Source organism: Oncorhynchus gorbuscha, linkage group LG21 (assembly GCF_021184085.1).
Source record: "Oncorhynchus gorbuscha isolate QuinsamMale2020 ecotype Even-year linkage group LG21, OgorEven_v1.0, whole genome shotgun sequence".
NCBI classification, from domain to species: domain Eukaryota; kingdom Metazoa; phylum Chordata; class Actinopteri; order Salmoniformes; family Salmonidae; genus Oncorhynchus; species Oncorhynchus gorbuscha.
Window position 1 is genome coordinate 19,215,920 of NC_060193.1, and position 27,500 is coordinate 19,243,419.

Sequence of the window (27,500 nt, forward strand, 5' to 3'; positions counted from 1 at the left end):
ACACACAAAACCTCTTTTCATCCTTCCGTCACACACAGAGGTTGACTTAATCATGGGTAGAAAGCCAGGACTGTGTGAAAAATAGGGAGCCACATGAGAGCAGTCAGTGTGTGTGTGTGTGTGTGTGTGTGTGTGTGTGTGCGTGTGTGTGTGTGTGTGTGCGAGGCAGAGATGTAGTGGTGTTGAATGCAATCAGTATGTATTTGTCCTCAGTATGTGTGTAAAATCAGCGTATTCTTTTGTATGTATGTATGTATGTATGTATGTATGTATGTATGTATGTATGTATGTATGTATGTATGTATGTATGTATGTATGTATGTATGTATGTATGTGTGTGTGTGTGTGTGTGTGTGTGTGTGTGTGTGTGTGTGTGTGTGTGTGTGTGTGTGTGTGTGTGTGTGTGTGTGTGTGTGTGTGTGTGTGTGTGTGTGTGTGTGTGACAGTGAAAGAGAATGTGAGAGGGATCAGTGTGTCTGCAGAGAGAGTGTCTATCATTATAATCAGCTTAAATAGTGTGTGTCTCAAATATAAAGCTGTTGTGAGGTAAAAGGGGAGTATGTCTGTCTATCTGTCAGTGTGTGTTTGTGTGTGTGTGTGTGTGTGTGTGTGTGTGTGTGTGTGTGTGTGTGTGTGTGTGTGTGTGTGTGTGTGTGTGTGTGTGTGTGTGTGTGTGTGTGTGTGTGTGTGTGTGTGTGTGTGTGTGTGTGTGGGGGGGGGGAGATTAAATCTCTCCTCCTTATTCCACAGTGAGGTTTCCCCCCTGAAATCCATTTCAGTTGCGTGTCCGTTCCTCTCCTCCCTCCTCCTAGGGTTCATCACTCCTTCGCAGCACTCCATTAAAGGAAAGACTCCTATCCTTCGCCGCAGTCATCGCTTCACGCTCTCTATCCTTCCCAGGGATCCTTCTCTCATCCCTCAATTCAACTCCTATCCTCCTCCTCTTCTTCCATCTGTTCTCGCATTCTTTTTCTTTCTTAGTGTGTAAGTCCTTCTTCAGTTTTTTCTCTCTGTCTTTTAACAGAAGTTCTGTTTTTAGTCACTCTCTTTTCTCCCTAGACAGTGACTCCGGTTCACCTTCTTGCTTTTCATTTCATTTATTTTGGAACCTTCCCTCGTTTATTTTCCCCCTTGCTTTTTCTTGTGTTGTTCAAAAACAATTTGAAAAAAAAAACGTTCATAGATGGTTTCTACCTCAACAACTTCCACAAACGAGGTCTAAACTTCAAAACTACAGCATATTACAAGAACTATAAAAATATACATAGGGGTGGGAGGCCCAGAGGGAGACAGGGAGGGAGGAAGGGAGGGAGGAGGCGATGAGAGAGAGAGGGAGAGACCTCAGTTCGCCAGGAAAAGAAAAACAAAGGGATTCAATTAATTTACAACTCAAAGGGGAAGGAAATAAGGTCATGTTTCTAAAAAATAAACCAGCAGATAAACAATATCTAGCCGTAACAGTGGAGGAATAAAAATGAAAAACAATAGAAAACAAGACGTCTAAAAATTACTTACTGGATATTCATATATATATATCATCTATAAGTGTTGATAGCGATAAAAAAATCTCACTTTCTTCCTATATTCGCTCACTTTTTTGAGTTTTGGTTTTTAAGACAAGTCTAAAGAACAAACACACACGCACGTTCTCTCGCACGTAGTGTATACACAGAGAAATACAGGCATACACACACACACACACACACACACTGACACACAAAACACACACACATACTCGCTGTACTAAAGCACACTAACTGCACACACACCTGTACGTGTAGCAGTGTCATAATTATTATCCTAGAGTCCCACATACACAAGCACACACATACACACGTTATTAAAATATACAAGAATCTGAATGTCACTAAGACTCAATTGGTCTGACCTCTGGCACCTGAGCCTGATCACGTGGCGAGAGAGTCAGAGGCCCCTGGTCCAATGAGAAACCATACACACACAAACAAACAAACTAACATTAGGGGACACAGTCTGTCTCAGGGGCCAGTCAAGGGCCAGTCAGGGGCCAGTCTCGATAGGTCTGCTATAGCACAGCACTGGAGATACAGACAGAGTTCTCTGGTTGGTTGGTAGTTGGACTGTAGGTTTTCTAGGGTCCGAGTCCCATAAGGCCATGCTGTGGCGTTACTAGTGTGTGTTCTCTCACACTAGCTTGGTGTGTGTTCTCTCACACTTGTCCTCATGGTGTATAGGGCGGGACTCTTCTCTTCAGCTCTGGATGGGGGGTTTCGATTCGCTGTGAGAAAGAAAGGGGTCGTAGCCCAGAGTACTTGTCATTGCTGTCCTATTTAAAGGGCCCAGGAGGGGGGGGGGGCAGTAGGGGGGTTATATACTAAACCTTCACTTGGCTTAGTGACACAGTTGAGTGAAGAGTGGTGGGCGTGAAGGATGGCCTCTTCAGTAAGCTAGACACACACACTTGTGGCTGTGGCTGTGGCTGGGGTTGGATAGGGCAGTTCATATGCTGTATAGTGCCCTAAACATCTGCTTTTGGAGTAAGTCATTGAGGGACCGTTGTAGGTAGGTTGTAGGTGGTACTGTACTGTATAGAACAGGGTATATTGTAGGTAGGATGTAGGTGGTACTGTACTGTATAGAACAGGGTATATTGTAGGTAGGTTGTAGGTGGTACTGTACTGTATAGAACAGGGTGTATTGTAGGTAGGTTGTAGGTGGTACTGTACTGTATAGAACAGGGTATATTGTAGGTAGGATGTAGGTGGTACTGTACTGTATAGAACAGGGTATATTGTAGATAGGTTGTAGGTGGTACTGTACTGTATAGAACAGGGTATGTTGTAGGTAGGTTGTAGGTGGTACTATACTGTATAGAACAGGGTATATTGTAGGTAGGTTGTAGGTGGTACTGTACTGTATAGAACAGGGTATATTGTAGGTAGGTTGTAGGTGGTACTGTACTGTATAGAACAGGGTATATTGTTGGTAGGTTGTAGGTGGTACTGTACTGTATAGAACAGGGAAGGGTGGTAGTTGGTGGTACTGTAGGTTGTCATGGTGACGACCTTCATACTTTATAGTAGATGTTGGCTGGGCTCTGGGGGGGCATCTCCTGGACGATGTAGACGGGGTGGCCGTAGTCCCCGCTCACCTTCTCATAGTGAGGGCAGTACGCCGAGTCCGAAGTCCGCAGGGGGATGATGATGTCACTGGGTTCCGAGCCGTTGTTATTCCCGCTCCCGTGGCCGCCCCCGTGCCCACCGCCGTGCCTCTTGGGGCTGGTGAGGGAGGACAGCGACAGGGGTGGGTGGTGGGACTCCGAGTGCTTGGCGTGTCGCCGCCGGTAACACACCACGCAGATCACCGCGGTGACCAGGAGGAGAAAGGCGGAGCCTCCTGCGGCGCCGGCGATGACAGCGACGTTGGAGGGGGGAAGGGGTCCGTTCTCACCACCCGTGCCTCCCGAACCACCGCCGTCACCGCTAGGAATCCTGGGATGAGTGGTGTTACCAGTACCACCTGTAAAATGACACAATAAATGTTTACTTTAAAAAGATACTTTGGGATTTTGTCAATGAGGCCCTTTATCTACTTCCCCAGAGCCACATGAACTCCTGGATACCCTTTTTGTCTGTGTGCAGTTTGAAGGAAGCAGATAATTGCCCTCATTGCCAAAATCCCAAAATATCTCTTTCAATTTCACTAACCTTTTACATTTCATATGTTCAGTGTTGGTTGTAGGGATAAATATTTTCCCGAAATAGGCCAAGTTTCAATACTGGATTCATTCATATTTATCCCACGAAATACTGCAAAAATTTGAAGTGGCCATTTAAAGCACTGAAAACCAAGTCACTATGCCAGGGTTCTCCCCAAATAAGAGGGGTGCTGTGCCACCATGTGAAGATCACAGAGCAAATGAAACTGATATTTAGTCAAGATAGTTACTCTCTCTTTGATCACCAATGACATTGTTGTGAATTACGAAACAGGTCATTCATTCAGAGCATTCTCATGTTCCTCAACTAATTCAGTGCATTTCAGCAGTAGGCTATATCTCGACACAGAGTGTACTCCGAGGAGGCTACGGCGCTGTCCAATCATACAAAGTTTGTAACGCCAGTCAAACAAAAGTCAAATGACCAAAGTTGCGAAGCTTGTAGATCACTTCCTTCAACGACTGACAGAACATCTCATATATTTGGCAAAATCTAGTTGATGATTATACAGACAGCAGATCAGCTCATGAATAACGGGGAGATGAAGAGTGGAAATAGTTTAAATATCAACGTATCTTAACGGGGACCAAGACCATTTCAGAAATATCCATATCTACTCCCGAGTGGTGCAGCAGTCTAAGGCACTGCATCTCAGCGTTAGAGGTGTCACAACAGACACCCTGGTTCGAATCCAGGCTGTATCACAACCGGCCGTGATTGGGCGGCACAGAATTTGCCCAGCGTCATCCAGGTTTGGCCGGTGTAGGCTGTCATTGTAAGTAAGAATTAGCTCTTAAGTGACTTGCCAAGCGAAATAAAAAAACACCAGCCTACTGTTTGTTGATCATACATTCTCTACTGAAGCTCTCATAAGGGCAGAGGAGCGGGCAAACGTTATAGCGGAGAGACGTGTTTTGATAATGCAACCTATGAATTACAGAATAAAGTTAGAAATTTTCATGCGAGACAGTAGTCAGGATTTGGGTTTCGGTGGGATTGGGACTGGATCAGAAAATTGCCTAGGCTCTAGAACAGGAGAAGATAGAATTTTCCCTCATGCCTTTCTGAATTGTTAACAGACAGCCTATCTAGTGAATTGTGCATAGGTCTATCAAACTGTCTGAAGAGTCACAATGACAGCTCAAAGAGGCACGTGTTATTTAATAGACTATTCTGTAAAGGTCTCCTGTAGGGTTTATTGACTGCATTCGGGTCGCGTGTGCAGTCGGGAGTGTCAATTATACATGTGCTTGAATGACTGGCAACTTAGTGTGAAGTAAATACGCAAAAGGATAAAGACTTCTATGTGACAACCTGTTTGGATAATGGGCTATTTCATTTTTTTGCTAATTTGCTGCTCCGTTATTGCGGCATTGTGGAAAATGTCATTTCCAGGGTCCTGTCATTGAATGTTTGTGTTTCCTGGGATCCCGGTTACCCATGCTAATCCCTAGTTGGGGGTAACGTGTTTCCTGGGATCCCGGTTACCCATGCTAATCCCTAGTTGGGGGTAACGTGTTTCCTGGGATCCCGGTTACCCATGCTAATCCCTAGTTGGGGGTAACGTGTTTCCTGGGATCCCGGTTACCCATGCTAATCCCTAGTTGGGGGTAACGTGTTTCCTGGGATCCCGGTTACCCATGCTAATCCCTAGTTGGGGGTAACGTGTTTCCTGGGATCCCGGTTACCCATGCTAATCCCTAGTTGGGGGTAACGTGTTTCCTGGGATCCCGGTTACCCATGCTAATCCCTAGTTGGGGGTAACGTGTTTCCTGGGATCCCGGTTACCCATGCTAATCCCTAGTTGGGGGTAACGTGTTTCAAAACGAATGCAGTACAGTAATTAAATTACTTTTGTGAATAACGACAAGAAAGTCCAACGTTCTAATATTATGTTCTATAAACTCTTTATGTACTAAAACTCAGGTGGTGGAACCAAGGCTTTGGCAACGTGCCTTTTCAGAGTGTAACCTCTTACATGTACATACTACGCGCCAATAAACAGTCTACACCACAGCAAGGTGACTAACAGTCTCCCTTCAGTTATAGAGGCACGAACACGAAAGGCTACACCAGGAGGAATGCAGCAAAAATGCAGCCAATGTGACCGTGACCATATGTGGTCTGTCTATCCACATGAATAAGTGGATGGCATTGGATATAAGAGTGTTTGGAATGTTCCTGTGTGCCTGTGGAGAGGCCTACTGAGAGACTGGCTCTGGCTTGAAGCCACAGCAACCTACAGTGTGTGGATCAAGGTAGCGCTACATCCCTTAAGCCTAACAACGCTGTTTACGTAGCATTAGCGCTATCCACATGAAGGAGCCCGAATGGTTAGGTGGTTTATGCGGAGTCCCAAATGGCACCCTATTCCCTATGTAGTGCACTACTTTTGACCAGGGCCCATAGGGCATTGTGCAGGACTCTGGTCAACAGTAGCACACTATATAGGGAATAGGGTGCAATTTGGGAAGTAATCTGGGTCTCTATAGCTTGAGACCACAAGGTGAAGCTGCCTGGTTGGAACCTGGTCCCAACCACACGGTCCGACCGCATGTACGGTTACAGCCCAGCAGGTGCTGGTGGGTTTGGGACCCCCTGTGAGGAGTGGTCGTGTTGCCCGTGCGAACGTTGGTGCTGGTAGCGTTTAGGGTGGTAATGCGAAGCGCGGCAGTGGGATTGGGTTATCATTATTCTTGGCACATTCCCCACTCATTTTCTCTCTCCTCCCTCTCTTCTCTCATCTCGTCTTCCCCTCACTCTGTGGCTCTCCCTCTCTCTGGGTCATTGTGGACATAATAACATCCCCCCCCTCGGCTCGCCCTTTCATCACCCCCTATTGCGAGCTCCCCTACCGCGTACACAGGACTAACTGACTGACTGACAGAGAGGCAAAACGCTAATACTAGTCGCCAATTCCACTCTCCCCCTCTTGCTTTCTTCCCTCCCTTCCCCTCTCGTTCCCTCCATCCCTCCATTACCCAAACATCTCTCTCCATTACCTCCTACTCCTTTCACCAGCTCTCTCTATTATCCTCATATTCCCTCATTCTCCCTCCCCCTCCCTCCCCACTCTCTGTCTCTTTCCTATTCAACAGTACAGCCATCTAGTGTCCCTCCCTCTCGCTTCTCTTCCCTTTTCAGTGTTTATCCCTCTTTCTCTTTCAACAGCTAAAGCCATCTTCTTCCCTTCTCACTCCCCTTTTCTGTCTTCCGTGCTTTCTCCATTACTCTCATCAGTTCTCTCATTTACACTTCACACTAGAGAAATGGCCTGCGTGGCAGCATCCCAAATGGCACCCTATTCCCTACATAGTGCACTACCTTTGATTAAAGCCCTATGGGCCCTGGTCAAAAGTAGTGCACTGTATAGGGACTAGGGTTTAGTTTGGGACACAGATTATGTGTCTGGGACAGAACAACCCAGCACACAAAGAACAGGTCAACAAGCTCCCTGCCATGAGGCAACATCCCGCTCCTCTCCTCTCCTATCCTTTCATCTTCCTCTTCTCTCCTAACGCATCAGCTACCCTCCACACCTCTCCTCTCCTGTCCTCTTTCCACTCCTCTATCTCCCTCTCCTCTCTCTCTCTCTGCTCAGATTTATAATTTTCCTCTCCTCTCTTCTCTCCGCGGACCAACAGAAACCAGGCCGCCCAAACTAACGACCATAATAACTCTTTCAAATTGCGCCCCCGGTCTCCCCCCTACTCCCCCCTCTCCGGGTAGCTATTAGTGCTGTCGTTCCTCGCCTGCGCCACTTAGCTCTGAGGGAAGGAGAGGAAAGGAGCGGATGGACAGAGAGAGGGATGAGAGCGATGGAGGGATGGAATTAATAGAGACCCCACAGATGTTGCTGGCTCGTATCCTCCATCTGTCGTTTTTTTTACCGTCCCTCATTCTCTGTCGCTTCCTTCCTCTCTCTACTCACTCGCTTTTTTTGTCTTTTTGGTTGAAGTTTGTCCTCATGACAGTGTTAGTGTGTAAGCTCTTCCACACCCCTCTTACCTGTATTTCTGGTGTTGGTGCGGCCCGCGCTTTGGTCTGGTTTGGCAGGTTTCGGGGGCAGTCCATAGGGGTCTAGCAGAAAAAGACAGGGGTATACCCCGGTCAAGATAACACAACCTCAAAACAGGTACACCAATAATAAGATCTCTGTGGCGCTAATGCAACGCCTCTGGGGCCCATTAAATGAAACTAAATATTGATCGTCTTCCAACGTCATTTTCCAAAAGAGCTATCCAACGAGATTAAAATAGGATACTTAAAGAGTTTCCATTTGTAAAATGACCACAATGAATATAAAACTGTAATAAAATCCCATCATCTCCAATTACCACACCATCCCATCTGTCAGACAGGGAACAGCCCACTGAAGTGCTAGGCTGCGTCCCTATGGGCTCTGGTCAACAGTAGTGCACTATAAAGGGAATAGGGTGCCATTTAGGACACTTAATATCCTCTAGCCATGGCTATGACAGAGTCCCATATAGATTTACTGAGGGGGACATAATAAACGTCCCTATTGTGCTGAGTACACAGAGACTGCACAATGTACAGACACACACGCGGACACACAGTCTATGTGCAGAGCTATAATTCTACACTAACTGACATTTACGGAGGTTCATACACAGTGGCAGGTATTATTGGTCAACGGGCCCTCTGATGAAAGACAGCCAATCAGAACTTGGCATGAGGGGAGTTTGGATCAATATGACTGCTGGGGCTGCTGAGGGTGGACTCTAGTGTGTGTGTAGGAAAGAAGAGAGAGAGAGAGAGAAAGAGAGAGAGACTGTGTGTATGTTTCTCAGAAAGTGTGTGTGTGTGTGTGTGTGTGTGTGTGTGTGTGTGTGTGTGTGTGTGTGTGTGTGTGTGTGTGTGTGTGTGTGTGTGTGTGTGTGTGTGTGTGTGTGTGTGTGTGTGTGTGTGTGTGTGTGTGTGTGTGTGTGTGTGTGTGTGTGTGTGTGTGTGTGTGTGTGTGTGTCAGAGCAGAGCTGAGCAGTGCTCCATCTCATCAGGGATCTCTATGCGGTGGCACAGTGTTTGTTAAGACGACGAACAGAGCAGACATGACCTTTCAGACACACAACATATAACACAGAGAGAAGAGGAAGAGAAGGAGAGAGGACAAGAGAGAGAGGAGAGAGCGGGAGAGAGAGATGGAGTGAGAGAGAGAGAGAGAGAGAGAGAGAGAGAGAGAGAGAGAGAGAGAGAGAGGAGAGAGAGAGAGAGGAGAGAGGACGAGAGAGAGGAAAGAGCGGGAGAGAGAGAGGGAGCGAGAGAGAGAGGAGAGATATAGAGAGGGGAGAGAGAGAAGAGACAGAGGAGAGAGGAGAGAGGGAGAGAGAGAGGAGAGAGGGAGAAAGAGAGGAGAGAGGGAGAAAGAGAGGAGAGAGAGAAGGAGAGATGGGGTGAGGAGGAGAGAAAGGAGTGGAGAGAGAGAAAGAAAGAGAGAGAGAGTGGGCAAGGAGGATGGCGTGGGGGGAGAGGGAGGTATTGAGGGAGAGAGTGGGGGGTGAAAGGAGCAAACAATATGGGTGGGGAGGGAGGGAGGGAGGGAGGGCGGGAGGGAGGGAGGGAGGGAGGGAGGGAGGGAGGGAGGGAGGGAGGGAGGGAGGGAGGGAGGGAGGGAGGGAGGGAGAGCTTGAGGGAAAGAAAGAAAGAAAGAAAAAGGGAGGGGAGAAACTGAGAGCAAGGGGAGAACAAGAAAGGTGAAAGAGAGTCAATGATGGCGGTTTTCATTGAACCAGCAATGAAAGAAAGAGAGAGCGAGAGAAAGAAATAAAGTAGATATAGAGGGAGTGCTATGCATCTCCTCTGGGTGGGCTGTGTGTGGAGAATGATGGAGAGATAGAGACAGCAGCAGCACTTCCCTCTCAGGATAAGAGCTTCCACAATACGCACAACAACACACAGAGCAGATAACACTGTTGGGGAAATGTGTGGGAGAGAGGAGGGAGTGGATTATATTATGAGGAGTGTGTGTGTGTGTGTGTGTGTGTGTGTGTGTGTGTGTGTGTGTGTGTGTGTGTGTGTGTGTGTGTGTGTGTGTGTGTGTGTGTGTGTGTGTGTGTGTGTGTGTGTGTGTGTGTGTGTGTGTGTGTGTGTGTGTGTGTGTGTGTGTGTACATATGCTTGTGGGGTGGGGTAGAGGAACGAGGGCTGAATGGGAGGGGTGTTCAATGAGAATGCCTATGTGGGTAAAAATTTATTATTTGTGTGTGTATTAGTGCTGAGCGATTAACCGAAATGTGGGTTATTGATCAGTTTTTAAACTAATTGAAGTTGGTTCAATTATTTGAGTTCCATTTAGTTTTTCTGTGAGCTCAATATGGACATTGCACAGATCCAGCCTGAATTGTTCGATGTAGTAGGGAGTTGTAGTTTCCAACAGGCCAATATTCTACATAGTTTACCACATAAATGTGGTAATTAACTACAATGACCACAATCCATTGCGCTTCTACTTGTCCGGTCTGTGTTTTTTGTACGCCTGCTACAGAAGAGTCAGAATACATGATTGTGAGAGCAGCTGTTGCTTCCTGAGGCATCTCTACCTGAAAATACATGATTTAAGTATGATAGTTGCTATTCAGCAGTCATAAAAGTATGCCTTCTTTACGTGAAGAACTACAAAATAGTGATTTTGTCAGACAGCATAGGCAGCAGCTCTATAGAGGTGATGAACCTGAATAAAATAATAAAGTCATCAATAAAACAAATGTAATATACACAACAACTGAAATGTTCAAGTAAAGTGAATAAATGATGGTTAGTAAGTGATTATCCGTAATGGACAGTCACTACCATCAAGGGACTTTTATTCATTGTTTTATTCTGTGCTGTTACAGCCTTCAACCCAAATAATCTAAACCGTGAGAATTGTTGAATAATCGAACCGACACAGAACTGACCTAGTGTGTGTATGTGTGTGTAAAATTATACTGACCTCTGTATTTATTTGTGTGTTTACAACCAAGTATGATAATGTGTATCGAAGAGAAAGTATGACTTTGGCCTCTCTCCGTCACCCAAGGGCAACCGCAGCAGTAGAGTCATTAGCAGGGCCAATAGAGACCCTTTCCTCGCCACGGTATATATACAGAGCCAGGAGCTGCACCAGTGGTGTTGATTCCCAGAAAGAGCAGCCTACTCCCTACCCTGGGAGCAGCCAGGTCACCAGTGGTGTTGATACCCAGAAAGAGCAGCCTACTCCCTACCCTGGGAGCAGCCAGGTCACCAGTGGTGTTGATTCCCAGACAGAGCAGCCTACTCCCTACCCTGGGAGCAGCCAGGTCACCAGTGGTGTTGATACCCAGAAAGAGCAGCCTACTCCCTACCCTGGGAGCAGCCAGGTCACCAGTGGTGTTGATACCCAGAAAGAGCAGCCTACTCCCTACCCTGGGAGCAGCCAGGTCACCAGTGGTGTTGATTCCCAGAAAGAGCAGCCTACTCCCTACCCTGGGAGCAGCCAGGTCACCAGTGGTGTTGATACCCAGAAAGAGCAGCCTACTCCCTACCCTGGGAGCTCACCAGTGGTGTTGATACCCAGAAAGAGCCCTACTCCCTACCCTGGGAGAAGCCAGGTCACCAGTGGTGTTGATACCCAGAAAGAGCAGCCTACTCCCTACCCTGGGAGCAGCCAGGTCACCAGTGGTGTTGATACCCAGAAATAGCAGCCTACTCCCTACCCTGGGAGCAGCCAGGTCACCATTGATACAAGTTAGTATTCGACGTCCATCCAGGTCTGGAGACGTCGGGAGATGACATGGACACCGGCAACTTGGTTACTCATCTGCCTCTTCTGAAGGTTGCAGGTTCGAAACCAGTGATAGAAAGTTGTTTTTGAGATGTTTGTTTTAAAACTCTCCTGAGCTTTAACCCTAACCTTAACCGTTCGGCGTGAATGCCTGCACTTAACCTTAAACATCATTCTGACGTGAGACTGTGAGAACTAGTTGGTGTGAGCGGGCATAGGGAGCCAGTATCAGAGAGAATAGTGGTGTTCAGAGTGTTAGTGAGTGAAGTCAACAGGCCTCATTAGAGCTGTGTGATCCTGGATGCTCCTCTCCTCCAGCTCTCTGCCTCGAATCAACACTAATACACTCTGAGGAGAATATAGTAGTCGGTGTGTGTTTTTCACTGCGTGTGTGTGTCAGTACTCACTCTGTCCCACTTTAAGGACCACTTTCATGCCCTGCGTGGCACACACTCCTCCCCTCATACTCTCCAGACCCTGGCGCGTCCCATCTGACGTGGCTGGAGGGGGAAGAACATAGAACACATTAGGAGTGTTACTCACACACACACACACGCACGTGCACACACACAAACAAATGCATGTACACACGCACTTATGCACACACATACTATAACTCCAATCTTCCTTTCACAATGCCTCCCATTCATACAGCCAAACCATTCTACCCAACCAAAACATGAGTGCCATTTGCAGGCGTAGTGATTAAACTCACACAGAAGCCGTGAAATGTCACAGTCCTACAAGATGGGAGGCTTTTAATAGGTGCTAAGGTCTCGGCCCAGAGGATCTCATTTAACAGCCTACTGACTGAGCTCTGTGGACTCAGTCACTAATACAAACTAATTAACTTCAATAAACTGCCCTGATATAGAAGTATACTATGTAGACTGGACCAACACACTGGAGGACAGAGAGATGGGCTCGTAGCTCCAGACTAGATGATGATGATGATGATGATATTATTATTATGACGAAGGGACGATAATCAAAGTTTATGATTGGTGATATAAAATGTAGAAATGGACATCTGCAATAAGTAATGGAACAGTACAGCAGTGTGGTCATTTAGCAGATTATTTTTATCCAAAGCAATTTACTTGTGTTAAGTAAACATTTTGGTGTTTGAACCCACAACCCTGGTGTTGCAATCACCATGCTTTTATCCTAGTTTACCAATAGAACCACCAAACAGGCTCTGCTCATTAGAGAACTGTTCAGGCTGGGAGAGGGGTGGGTAAGAGAGGTGAGAAGATGGGGGAGGGGTGGGTAAGAGAGATGAGAAGATGGGAGAGGGGTGGGTAAGAGAGGTGAGAAGATGGGGGAGGGGTGGGTAAGAGAGGTGAGAAGATGGGGGAGGGGTGGGTAAGAGAGGTGAGAAGATGGGGAAGAGGGGTGGGTAAGAGAGGCATGAAAGATGGGGGAGGGGTGGGTAAGAGTTTTAGGTGAGAAGATGGGGGAGGGGTGGGTCACAGACAGGTTTAGAAGATGGGGGAGGGGTGGGTAAGAGAGGTGAGAAGATGGGGGAGGGGTGGGTAAGAGAGGTGAGAAGATGGGAGAGGGGAGGGTAAGAGAGGTGAGAAGATGGGGCCTGTGAGGGGTGGGTAAGAGAGGTGAGAAGATGGGAGAGGGAGTGGGTAAGAGAGGTGAGAAGATGGGAGAGGGGGGTAAGAGAGGTGAGAAGATGGGGGAGGGGAGGGTAGAGAGAGTGAGAAGATGGGGGAGGGGTGGGTAAGGAGGTGAAAGATGGGGGATGGAGGGGAGAGGGTAAGAGAGGTGAGAAGATGGGGGAGAAAGGGTGGGTAATGGGAGAGGGAGAAGATGGGAGAGGGAGTGGGTAAGAGGAGGTGAGAAGATGGGGGAGGGGGGGGTAAGAGGGTGAGAAGATGGGGGAGAGGGGTGGGTAAGAGAGGAGAGAAGATGGGGACAAGGGTTGCTGGGTAAGAGTAGACTATGAGAAGATGGAGGTGGGTGGGTAAGAGAAAGGTGAGAAGATGGGGGTGGGGTGGGTAAAAGAACAGGTGAGAAGATGGGGGAGGGCAGTGGGTAAGAGATCACTTTGGAACACAGGAAAAGATGGGGGAGGGGTGGGTAAGAAAAGAGGTGAGAAGATGGGAGAGGGGTGGGTAAGAGGTGAGAAGATGGGGGAGGGGAGGGTACAGGAATGGAATGGAAAGATGGGGGGATGGGGTGGGTAAGGGAGGTGAGAAGATGGGGGAGGGGTGGGTAAGAGAGGTGAGAAGATGGGGGAGTGATCAGGTGGGGAGAACAGAGAGGATACATAATGGCACACATTGGTACAGACTAATGTAATCCATAGGCTGAGTCTAAAATAATTTATTGAGAGAAGAGAGGGGCAACGGTGGAGGCATGAAGAGAAAGGATGAGAGCAAATTTAAATTTGTTATGTTTTAATTATTATTATTATTATTACTTTAAAAAAATATATATTGTCACATACAAGTGTTTAGCAGATGTTATTGTGGGAGTAGCGAAATGCCTGTGCACACCCTTCCCTTCTCTTTCTCTCCTCTCTCCAAGTCTTTCTACCTCTCAGCCTCCCTCTCTTTTAACAGGTTCAAGCCTCAAATGGCAGACCTTTGCTTTCCTCCCTCAAAAATACATCCCTCTTTCCATGTTTGTCTCTCTTTGGCTTGAGGCTACAGACTAAGGTGTTGGACGGAGAGGAGATAAGGGAGCAAGGGAGAGCCAGAGAGAGGTGTGAAAGAAGAAGCCTAACTCATCACACCTCTCCATCCCTCCGTCTCTCCTGCCAGCCTGTGAAAAGTCTAATAAGTCTAAACAGTCTGATACAGTCTAGACAGTCTGAGAGTCTAGACAGTCTAGAGAGTCTGAGGGAGAGAGAGAGAGGGAGAGAGAGAGGGAGAGAGGGAGAGAGACAGTCTGATAGAGAATAGAGAGAGAGAGAGAGAGAGAGAGAGACAGAGACTGAGATCTAATACAGAGACAGGGAGATCAGTAGAGGGCAAGGACATCAAGATGGAGGGATGGAGAGGAGAGTCGAAGAGAACGGTGGAGAGATGCTTGAGACGGTGTCTGAAAGGAGAGACCGGCTGAATGGGAGGAGAGGAGAAACACAATGGAGGGGAGAGAATGGGGCACAGATGGAGGTAAAAAAACTGAAAGGCTGGAAAAGGATTGAGGGGAAGAAAGAAGGGAAATTATCGCTTTGGGGAGTTTAACTAGAAGAAAGACACAGAGATCATAAGAGCAAGGGAACGCAGAGAGAGGGAGGAGAGAGACACTGATCGTTTATGACAAGCTGTTGCTGACATGACTGAGGCAGTAGACTATGAGAAGTGATAGACATAGCGTGAGAGCGAGGAAGAGAAAGGGAGGTGAAAAGACACCGACTTTAAGCTGTGGTCACTTATGGTAATGGTTCAAAAGAACACAAAGGAAAGAGAAAGATAAAAGAGAGGGATTATGAAAGTAGCAGTAGCATGCTCTTTAGTCTTAACCACATCACTTTGGAACACAGGAAAACCTGAGAGAGAACGAGAAATAGCAGGAGAAGAAAAGAAGGAATGTGACGATGCGGTTTCGGGGTGGAGTGGACACAGAGTAACTTGGGATGAGCTGAGAGAGGAGAGAGAACAGGAATGGAATGGAAAGATAGGGAGGGATGGAGGGAGGGAGCAAGGGAGGGAAAGAGGGAGGGAAAGAAGGAGGGAGCGACGGATGAGTAATTGAGACAATGATCAGCAGTGATGGGGATTTGTAGAGCACTCGATTTGACGCCACCCTCTTCCTCCGACGAAAAATAGAAGGAAGGGAAAGACGACCAAGTTGAAAAACTGAATTAATGAAATAATACCACAGTCAACCTCAATCAGCCGGCACAGTCTGTGCCAGAGTAGAGCTTTAGACAAGTGTGTATCGTGGGTGTATCGTGGGTGTATCGGTGTGTGTGTGTGTGTGTGTCTGTGTGTGTGTGCAATGTGTGTGTGTGTGTGTGTGTGTGTGTGTGTGTGTGTGTGTGTGTGTGTGTGTGTGTGTGTGTAGTCCTGTGTGTGTGTGTGTGTGTGTGTTTGTGTGTGTGTGTTCCATTATTTGTTTGTGTGTGTTTTATGTGTGTGTGTTAAGTTAAAATAAGTGTGTGTAGCCTGTCTGCCTGTGTGTCTGCTTCTGTATGTGTGTCCAAGTCTTTCTCCGACCAGACCAGTACCAGATACAGTATAACAGGTAAATGGCACCCTACTCCATCTATAATGCACAACTATTGATGCAGCCATTACGTCTGAATACAGTCTGAATACTGTCTGATACAGTCTGATACAGTCTGAATACTGTACTCTGAATACAGTCTGATACAGTCTGAATACTGTCTGATACAGTCTGAATACTGTCTGATACAGTCTGAATACTGTCTGATACAGTCAATACTGTCTGATACAGTCTGAATACAGTCTGAATACAGTCTGAATACAGTCTGAATACAGTCTGAATACTGTCTAATACAGTCTGATACAGTCTAATACAGTCTGATACAGTCTGAATACAGTCTAATAGTCTAATACAGTGTAATACAGTCTGAATACAGTCTAATAGTCTAACACAGTGTAATACAGTCTGAATACAGTCTGAATACAGTCTGATAGTCTAATACAGTGTAATACAGTCTGAATACAGTCTGATACTGTCTAATACAGTCTGAATACAATCTAATACAGTCTGATACAGTCTGATACAGTTTGAATACAGTCTGAAACAGTCTAATACAGTCTGATACAGTTTGAATACTGTTTAATACAGTCTGATACAGTATGATACTGTCTGATACAGTCTAATACAGTTTGAATACAGTCTGATACAGTCTGATACAGTCTGAATACTGTCTGATACAATCTGAAGTAGAGTCTGACCGATTAATCGGAATGGCCAATTAATTAGGGCCGATTTCAAGTTTTCATAACAATCAGAAATCGGTATTTTTGGACACCAAATTAATTACACCTTTATTTAATCTTTATTTAACTAGGCAAGTCAGTTAAGAACACATTCTTATTTTCAATGACGCCTAGGAACGGTGGGTTAATTGCCTCGTTCAGGGGCAGAACAACAGATTTTTACCTTGTCAGCTCGGGGATTCAATCTTGCAACCTTACAGTTAACTAGTCCAACGCTCTAACCACCTGATTACATTGCACTCCACGAGGAGACTGCCTGTAACGTCTGAATGCAGTAAGCCAAGGTAAGTTGCTAGCTAGCATTAAACTTATCTTATAAAAAACAATCAATCAATCATAATCACTAGTTAACTACACATGCTTGATGATATTACTAGTTTATCTAGCGTGTCCTGCATTGCATATAATCGATGCGGTGCATATCGTTGCTCCAATGTGTACCTAACCATAAACATCAATGCCTTTCTTAAAATCAATACACAGAAGTATATATTTTTAAACCTGTATATTTAGCTAAAAGAAATCCAGGTTAGCAGGCAATATTAACCAGGTGAAATTGTTTCACTTCTCTTGTCTGTTCATTGCACACAGTCAGTGTGTATGCAACAGTTTACAGCCTAATTTGCCAGAATTGAATACGTAATTATGACAAATACATTGAAGGTTGTGCAATGTAACAGGAATATTTAGACTAAGTGAATGCCACCCGTTAGATAAAATACGGAACGGTTCCGTATTACACTGAAAGAATAAACGTCTTGTTTTCGAGATGATAGTTTCCGGATTGGACCATATTAATGACCTAAGGCTCGTATTTCTGTGTGTTATGTTATAACTCAGTCTATGATTTGATAAAGCAGTCTGACTGAGCGGTGGTAGGCACCAGAAGGCTCGTAAGCATTCATTCAAACAGCACTTTACTGAGTTTTGCCAGCAGCTGTTTATGACTTCAAGCCTATCAACTCCCGAGATTAGGCTGGTGTAACCGATGAGAAATGGCTAGCTAGTTAGCGGGTGCGCGCTAATAGCATTTCAAACGTCACTCTGAGACTTGAATACAGTAATGGAGTGGTTGTTCCCCTTGCTCTGCATGGGTAACGCTGCTTCAAGGGTGGCTGTTGTCGTTGTGTTCCTGGTTCGAGCCCAGGTAGGAGTGAGGAGAGGAAAGAATATATACTGTTACACTGGCAATACTAAAGTGCCTATAAGAACATCCAATAGTCAAAGGTATATGAAATACAAATGGTATAGAGAGAAATAGTCCTATAACGTTTACTTTCTTCTCCAACACCTTGTTTTTGCATTATTTAAACCAAATTGAACATGTTCCATTATTTATTTGAGACTAAATTGATTTTATTGATGTATTACATTAAGTTAAAATAAGTGTTCATTCAGTATTTTGTAATTGTCATTATTACAAATAAATAAATAAATTTAATAGCCGATTAATCGGTAGCAATACTTTTAATAGTCCTCCAATAATCGGTATACAGTTGAAAATCATAATCAGTCTGAATACTCTAATCTGAATACTGTGTAATACAGTCTAATACAGTTTAAATACAGTCTGAATACAGTCTGATAGTCTAATACAGTCTAATACAGTCTGAATACAGTCTAATAGTCTAATACAGTGTAATACAGTCTGAATACAGTCTGAATACAGTCTAATAGTCTAATACAGTGTAATACAGTCTGAATACAGTCTGAATACAGTCTGAATACAGTCTGAATACTGTCTGAATACTGTCTAATACAGTCTGATACAGTCTGATACAGTCTGAATACAGTCTGAATACAGTCTGAATACAGTCTGAATACAGTCTAATACAGTCTAATACAGTCTAATACAGTCTGAATACAGTCTAATACAGTCTGAATACAGTCTGAATACAGTCTGAATACAGTCTGAATACAGTCTAATAGTCTAATACAGTGTAATACAGTCTGAATACAGTCTGAATACAGTCTGAATACAGTCTGATAGTCTAATACAGTGTAATACAGTCTGAATACAGTCTGAATACAGTCTAATAGTCTAATACAGTGTAATACAGTCTGAATACAGTCTGAATACAGTCTAATACAGTCTAATACAGTGTAATACAGTCTGAATACAGTCTGAATACAGTCTAATAGTCTAATACAGTGTAATACAGTCTGAATACAGTCTAATAGTCTAATACAGTGTAATACAGTCTGAATACAGTTTAATACAGTCTAATAGTCTAATACAGTGTAATATAGTCTGAATACAGTCTGAATACAGGCTGAATACAGTCTGAATACAGTTTAATAGTCAAAGACAGTGTAATACAGTCTGAATACAGTCAGAATACAGTCTGAATACAGTCTGAATACAGTTTAATACAGTCTAATAGTCTAATACAGTGTAATACAGTGTAATACAGTCTGAATACAGTCTGAATACAGTTTAATAGTCAAATACAGTCTGAATACAGTCTGAATACAGTCTGAATACAGTTTAATAGTCAAATAAAGTGTAATACAGTCTGAATACAGTCAGAATACAGTCTGAATACAGTCTGAATACAGTCTGAATACAGTTTAATACAGTCTAATAGTCTAATACAGTGTAATACAGTCTGAATACAGTCTGAATACAGTCTGAATACAGTCTGAATACAGTTTAATAGTCGAATACAGTCTGAATACAGTCTGAATACAGTCTGAATACAGTTTAATAGTCAAATACAGTGTAATACAGTCTGAATACAGTCTGAATACAGTCAGAATACAGTCTGAATACAGTCAGAATACAGTCTGAATACAGTCTGAATACAGTTTAATACAGTCTAATAGTCTAATACAGTGTAATACAGTGTAATACAGTCTGAATACAGTCTGAATACAGTCTGAATACAGTTTAATAGTCAAATACAGTGTAATACAGTCTGAATACAGTCTGAATACAGTCTGAATACAGTTTAATAAATCGAGTGTAATACAGTCTGAATACAGTCTGAATACAGTCTGAATACAGTTTAATAGTCAAATACAGTGTAATACAGTCTGAATACAGTCTGAATACAGTCTGAATACAGTTTAATAGTCAAATACAGTGTAATACAGTCTGAATACAGTCTGAATACAGTCTGAATACAGTTTAATAGTCGAATACAGTCTGAATACAGTCTGAATACAGTCTGAATACAGTTTAATAGTCAAATACAGTCTGAATACAGTCTGAATACAGTCTAATAGTCAAATACAGTCTGAATACAGTCTGAATACAGTCTGAATACAGTCTAATACAGTCTGAATACAGTTTAATAGTCAAATACAGTCTAATACAGTTTGAATACAGTCTGAATACAGTCTAAATACAGTCTGAATACAGTCTAATACTCTAATACAGTGTAATACAGTCTGAATACAGTCTGAATACAGTCTAATACAATACAGTGTAATACAGTCTGAATACAGTCTGAATACAGTCTAATAGTCAAATACAGTCTGAATACAGTCTGAATACAGTCTAATAGTCGAATACAGTCTGAATACAGTCTGAATACAGTCTGAATACAGTCTGAATACAGTCTAATAGTCTAATACAGTGTAATACAGTCTGAATACAGTCTGAATACAGTCTGAATACAGTCTAATAGTCTGAATACAGTCTAATACAGTCTGAATACAGTCTGAATACAGTCTGATACAGTCTGAATACAGTCTGAATACAGTCTGATACAGTCTGAATACAGTCTAATAGTCTGAATACAGTCTGAATACAGTCTGAATACAGTCTAATAGTCTAATACAGTGTAATACAGTCTGAATACAGGCTGAATACAGTCTGAATACAGTCTGAATACAGTCTGATAGTCTAATACAGTGTAATACAGTCTGAATACAGTCTGAATAGTCTAATAGTCTAATACAGTGTAATACAGTCTGAATACAGTTTGAATACAGTCTAATAGTCTAATACAGTGTAATATAGTCTGAATACAGTCTGAATACAGTCTGAATACAGTCTGAATACAGTTTAATAGTCAAAGTCTGAATACAGTCTGAATACAGTCAGAATACAGTCTGAATACAGTCTGAATACAGTTTAATACAGTCTAATAGTCTAATACAGTGTAATACAGTGTAATACAGTCTGAATACAGTCTGAATACAGTTTAATAGTCGAATACAGTCTGAATACAGTCTGAATACAGTTTAATAGTCAAATACAGTGTAATACAGTCTGAATACAGTCAGAATACAGTCTGAATACAGTCTGAATACAGTTTAATACAGTCTAATAGTCTAATACAGTGTAATACAGTCTGAATACAGTCTGAATACAGTCTGAATACAGTCTGAATACAGTTTAATAGTCGAATACAGTCTGAATACAGTCTGAATACAGTCTGAATACAGTTTAATAGTCAAATACAGTGTAATACAGTCTGAATACAGTCTGAATACAGTCAGAATACAGTCTGAATACAGTCAGAATACAGTCTGAATACAGTCTGAATACAGTTTAATACAGTCTAATAGTCTAATACAGTGTAATACAGTGTAATACAGTCTGAATACAGTCTGAATACAGTCTGAATACAGTTTAATAGTCAAATACAGTGTAATACAGTCTGAATACAGTCTGAATACAGTCTGAATACAGTTTAATAGTCGAATACAGTCTGAATACAGTTTAATAGTCGAATACAGTCTGAATACAGTCTGAATACAGTCTGAATACAGTTTAATTGTCAAATACAGTGTAATACAGTCTGAATACAGTCTGAATACAGTCTAATACAGTTTAATAGTAATACAGTCTGAATACAGTCTGAATACAGTTTAATAGTCAAAGACAGTGTAATACAGTCTGAATACAGTCTGAATACAGTCTGAATACAGTCTGAATACAGTCTAATACAGTCTAATACAGTCTAGTCAATACAGTCTAATACAGTTTGAATACAGTCTGAATACAGTCTAATACTCTAATACAGTTTAATACAGTCTGAATACAGTCTAATAGTCTAATACAGTTTAATACAGTCTGAATACAGTCTGAATACAGTCTAATAGTCTAATACAGTAATACAGTCTGAATACAGTCTGAATACAGTCTGAATACAGTCCGAATACTGTCTGAATACTGTCTAATACAGTCTGAATACAGTACAGTGAATACAGTCTGAACAGTCTGATACAGTCTGAATACAGTCTAATAGTCTAATACAGTTAATACAGTCTGAATACAGTCTAATAGTCTAATACAGTGTAATACAGTCTGAATATAGTCTGAATACAGTCTGATAGTCTAATACAGTGTAATACAGTCTGAATACAGTCTGAATACAGTCTGAATACAGTCTGAATACAGTCTAATAGTCTAATACAGTGTAATACAGTCTGAATACAGTCTGAATACAGTCTGAATACAGTCTGATAGTCTAATACAGTGTAATACAGTCTGAATACAGTCTAATAGTCTAATACAGTGTAATACAGACTGAATACAGTCTGAATACAGTCTAATAGTCTAATACAGTGTAATACAGTCTGAATACAGTCTGAATACAGTCTAATAGTCTAATACAGTGTAATACAGTCTGAATACAGTCTGAATACAGTCTAATAGTCTAATACAGTGTAATACAGTCTGAATACAGTTTAATACAGTCTAATAGTCTAATACAGTGTAATATAGTCTCAATACAGTCTGAATACAGGCTGAATACAGTCTGAATACAGTTTAATAGTCAAAGACAGTGTAATACAGTCTGAATACAGTCAGAATACAGTCTGAATACAGTCTGAATACAGTTTAATACAGTCTAATAGTCTAATACAGTGTAATACAGTGTAATACAGTCTGAATACAGTCTGAATACAGTTTAATAGTTGAATACAGTCTGAATACAGTCTGAATACAGTCTGAATACAGTTTAATAGTCAAATAAAGTGTAATACAGTCTGAATACAGTCAGAATACAGTCTGAATACAGTCTGAATACAGTTTAATACAGTCTAATAGTCTAATACAGTGTAATACAGTCTGAATACAGTCTGAATACAGTTTGAATACAGTCTGAATACAGTCTGAATACAGTTTAATAGTCAAATACAGTGTAATACAGTCTGAATACAGTCTGAATACAGTCAGAATCTGAATACAGTCTGAATACAGTCAGAATACAGTCTGAATACAGTCTGAATACAGTTTAATACAGTCTAATAGTCTAATACAGTGTAATACAGTCTGAATACAGTCTGAATACAGTCTGAATACAGTTTAATAGTCAAATACAGTGTAATACAGTCTGAATACAGTTTAATAGTCGAATACAGTCTGAATACAGTCTGAATACAGTCTGAATACAGTTTAATAGTCAAATACAGTGTAATACAGTCTGAATACAGTCTGAATACAGTCTGAATACAGTTTAATAGTCGAATACAGTCTGAATACAGTCTGAATACAGTTTAATAGTCAAATACAGTGTAATACAGTCTGAATACAGTCTGAATACAGTCTGAATACAGTCTAATACAGTCTGAATACAGTTTAATAGTCAAATACAGTCTAATACAGTTTGAATACAGTCTGAATACAGTCTAAATACAGTCTGAATACAGTCTAATACTCTAATACAGTGTAATACAGTCTGAATACAGTCTGAATACAGTCTAATACTCTAATACAGTGTAATACAGTCTGAATACAGTCTGAATAGAGTTTAATAGTCAAATACAGTCTGAATACAGTCTGAATACAGTTTAATAGTCGAATACAGTCTGAATACAGTCTAAATACAGTCTGAATACAGTCTGAATACAGTCTAATAGTCGAATACAGTCTGAATACAGTCTGAATACAGTTGAATAGTCGAATACAGTCTGAATACAGTCTGAATACAGTCTGAATACAGTTTAATAGTCTAATACAGTCTGCATATGGCGCTGGAACCCAGTTGGAGAAGCATCAAATTAAATTAAATTGTATTGGTCGCATACACATATTTAGCAGATGTTATTGCGGGTGTAGTGAAATGCTTTTCCTAGCTCCAACAGTGCAGTAAAATCTAACAATTCACAACAAAACATACAAATCTAAAGGTAAAAGAATGGAATATATAAATATTATGAGGAGCAAAGTCAGAGTGGCATTGACTAAAATAAAGTAGAATACAGTATATACACATTGCAAGTTGTCAGAGAGCACACAGATTAAAGTAAAAGATCATCAGAAGGCCGAGGTACAGAGCAAAAGAGCAGATTAAAGGTCAAAAAGAAGAAACAAACAAGCAAAGTGAGGTTACAAAGAGAAGGGATCTGAGCCAAAACGAGCGTGCTGGCTGCGTGTGGATGGCTGTGTGTGTACCTCTCCCACGCTCGCCGCTGGTGTTTGTGACGGCGTATGTGTGACGCGCCGTTGTTGTCTAGAGTAATGAACGTGATAGGACACACACACATACACACACATGACAATGTGAGTGGGTGTATGGTTCCTGAGACACACATTAAGTAAGGACCGATGGTGTGTGTGTGTGTGTGTGTGTGTGTGTGTGTGTGTGTGTGTGTGTGTGTGTGTGTGTGTGTGTGTGTGTGTGTGTGTGTGTGTGTGTGTGTGTGTGTGTGTGTGTGTGTGTGTGTGTGTGTGTGTGTGTGTGTGTGTGTGTGTGCGTGCGTGCGTGTGTGTGTGTGTGTGACAGGCTTCAATCTGTATAAGTAAACGTGAATCCATTGGTATCTCTTAGTTCCAGGTGTTTTGTCTCCGGAGTATGTTATAACAAAGCTTGTCTCATACACATGCCGAGGAAGGAGCGCACGCATGTGTGTGTGTGCGTGTGTATTCACACATGTTGTCCTAAGAATAATGAAATCAACAAAACTACATTACTATACAGTAGGTGATTGCTGGACCTACTACTTTTCTGTCAAAAGAAAAAATGTACAGTCGGTTCCTGTACTTATTTGTAGGCCTCCTGCTCCACTGGGTTACGGTTTATCTACATGTCAGACAAATGATGAAGCTTTAACTACTATCTCCCCCTTCCTCGACACACACACACACACACACACACACACACACACACACACACACACACACACACACACACACACACACACACACACACACACACACACACACACACACACACACACACACACACACACACACACACACACACACACACACACGCACGCACACACACCACACACACCACACACACACACACACTTGAGAAAGACTTATGTTAGGGATGCATAATGTCTCTTCTTGCCAACTCTTTAAAATCTAGGATCATACTTCATATTTCCTGTAACTCTAGAACCCTTTATAATCCACACGGAACACTTTTAGAACCTCTGTGTGACGCATTAACGAAGGTATCACAACCCTTTCCCTGACAGCTGACTTCAACGCACTAAGCTGTGTAGTCAAAGAGAAAGGCCTTCTCGTGTACGGCATGTGTTTTCACCCTGGAAAAGCATTCTTTTGATCCATAACCCAAGATCTAGCTGTGACACTCTTTCTCTGCATGCATTCCGCCAAGCTGGAAATATAGAAATACACAAGGAAGATTAGTTCCAACATGGCATGAGGATTTCCTAAGCTGTTTTCGATGGAGAAAATTGAGAAACCTCATTTTTCCATTGTAGCAAACACTGGAAGGTTGTTTACGGGGTTGCAGTACCACCGTGTGTGTGTGTGTGTGTGTGTGTGTGTGTGTGTGTGTGTGTGTGTGTGTGTGTGTGTGTGTGTGTGTGTGTGTGTGTGTGTGTGTGTGTGTGTGTGTGTGTGTGTGTGTGTGTGTGTGTGTGTGTGTGTGTGTGTGTGTGTGTGTGTGTGTGTGTGTGTGTGTGTTGGTTCTTCTGTCCTTGTGGAGACAAGGAAAATTCTCCCTCATGGGACTTGGGATCTCCCACGTCCCCATGAGGACAAGGGCTATTTTAGCCTTGGTTAGGTTTAGGGTTAAGGTTTATGGAAAATATCATTTTGATTGGAAATAAATTTTAGGTCCCAATGATAATAAAATAACAAAATGTGTGTGTGCGTGTGCGTGTATTCATAACAGGACATAGTATGCAGAGTAATGACAGGTTAAAGATCACATGCTGGACACACACACACACACTGAGACACACACGCGTATATACATATGCAGTCACACACCACATACAGACACATAGGCTATGGTATCTCCCAAAGTCTCCTATCTCCACTATTACGAGCCAAACAGACAGAAACACACACACACAGACATGGACACACACACACTCCTTTGTGTCAGGGGGAATGATCTCAGTATCTCTGCTTGCCTTGCGTGTGGTTGATCTCCCCTCTGTGCTCAATGACATTCTAATTCTCCGCAGTTATTCACTTTTCATCTATCGGACAGAATTACCGTCAACCCCCAACCCTCTCACCTCTTCCTCTTTTCTCCCTGTGTCTCCCCCCTCCCTCTCTACATGTCTCTGTCCTGGGGGGTGGGATGTGTGGAATCCCATCCTATTAACCTTAAACATTGACACACCGAGCATCTAGACCTCAGGGCCACAGGGTCCTCCCAGTGCGGAGGGCTTGTCACTGTCAGGTCGCTCAAGATCCACTGCAAAATTCGACGTCCGTCCAGGTAAGCAGGACATCGGCAGATGACTTAAAAGCCGGCCACTAAGGACAACCAGGAGAGCTACTACGATTAAGTAGGCTTGGGGTAAACCGCAAACAACGGCGGCCGCGTGTTCAATCCCAATGCTAGGCAGCTGTTTCCTCTTCTTGTTGTTTTAACCCTATCCCAAACCTTAACCTGTACCTTAACAATTCAGAATGAATAACTAAACGTAACCTTCGAAATGTGATGTTTAGGGACAAACATCAGGTTCCGCAGTGAGACTGTGAGAGCTTGTTGGATGTCAGGGACACACCTGATCTTCGCCACACACACACACACTTAGGCACATACACACACACACACACACACACATACACACACACACTTAGGCACACACACACACACACTTACACACACACACACACACACACACACACACACACACACACACACACACACACACACACACACACACACACACACACACACACACACACACACACACACACACACACACACACACACGTGCACAAAAAAGAGACATGATAGTAATCAATGTAATCAAGGTAGTAAATCATTATTATTTTCATACACAATTTATTTTGGGGCTTAGCTGTGGTCAATTTGCAGTGTACAAATTATTATAATTATGTTCTGGCCCCCTGACCATCCACTCTGATAAAAATCATCCGGTGGCTGAATCTAGTTGGCTACCCATTCATTTAGCAGACGCTCTTATCCAGAGCTCTATGGTATGGTGATGTGTTTCTCATCCATTAGGCTGACTTACAGTGTGGGGAGATAGAAAGGAAATTGTAATGCTAATACTAATTATAGTTACGCCAGATGGTGTGACTATCGTATGCTTTGGTTGAAGCTCCCTACCATCATACACTGAGTGTACAAAACATCAAGGACACCCGTTCATTCCATGACATGCTGACCAGGTGAATCCAGGTGAAAGCTGTGATCCCTTATGTCACATGTTAAATCCACTTCAATCAGCGTAGATGAAGGGGAGGAGACAGGTACCCCTTTCCTGCACATCTTCTTCAGCTGAATCTCAGAGTTCTAAATCTGGGTGCAACTCGGATGCTGTCCAATAGTAGCAGCTAGCTAGTAAAAGGCTAGCAGCTGTAGACAGCTAGCTTACACCAGTAGGATGAGAAGCAAAAGGAAGGTAGCGAGCTAGCTAGCTAGGTATAATTAGCTATGGAAGGTATTTCATTTGGCTGAAGTCTGTGTAAACTGCTGACCTGGACACTTGTGTGTAACAGTATCACTGTCAGAAGATACAGAGACAATTCTACCCTTTTACTTATTCATTCATTCAGTACGCCCCCCTCCTCTGTCAATGCAATTTTCTTCATGTCATTTTACTCCAGATTTGTGCCAACTGATCAACTAACTTTTCAATGTGTTCCTGAAAACCGTCGTAAGTACAAGGTGTGCGGGTTACACACAAAGCATGCAGGTAAAACAACAGCACCATCGTGATCATTGCTTGCTTGTGCGACCTG

General features: G+C 43.0%; 1 protein-coding gene across 1 annotated transcript in view; it reads right to left on the bottom strand.

Annotated features, from left to right (window-relative positions):
- Nucleotides 1-350: 350 nt before the first annotated feature.
- Nucleotides 351-27,500, bottom strand: part of LOC124008204 (ephrin-B2-like) — a 141,652-nt gene continuing 114,502 nt past the window's right edge. The window contains exons 3-5 of the mRNA XM_046319313.1: nucleotides 11,867-11,959; nucleotides 7,707-7,778; nucleotides 351-3,498 (exon numbers count right to left, since the gene is read on the bottom strand). Coding sequence (XP_046175269.1) covers nucleotides 3,047-3,498; nucleotides 7,707-7,778; nucleotides 11,867-11,959 — 617 coding nt within the window. The 3' untranslated portion in view covers nucleotides 351-3,046. The remainder of the gene's footprint in view (nucleotides 3,499-7,706; nucleotides 7,779-11,866; nucleotides 11,960-27,500) is intronic.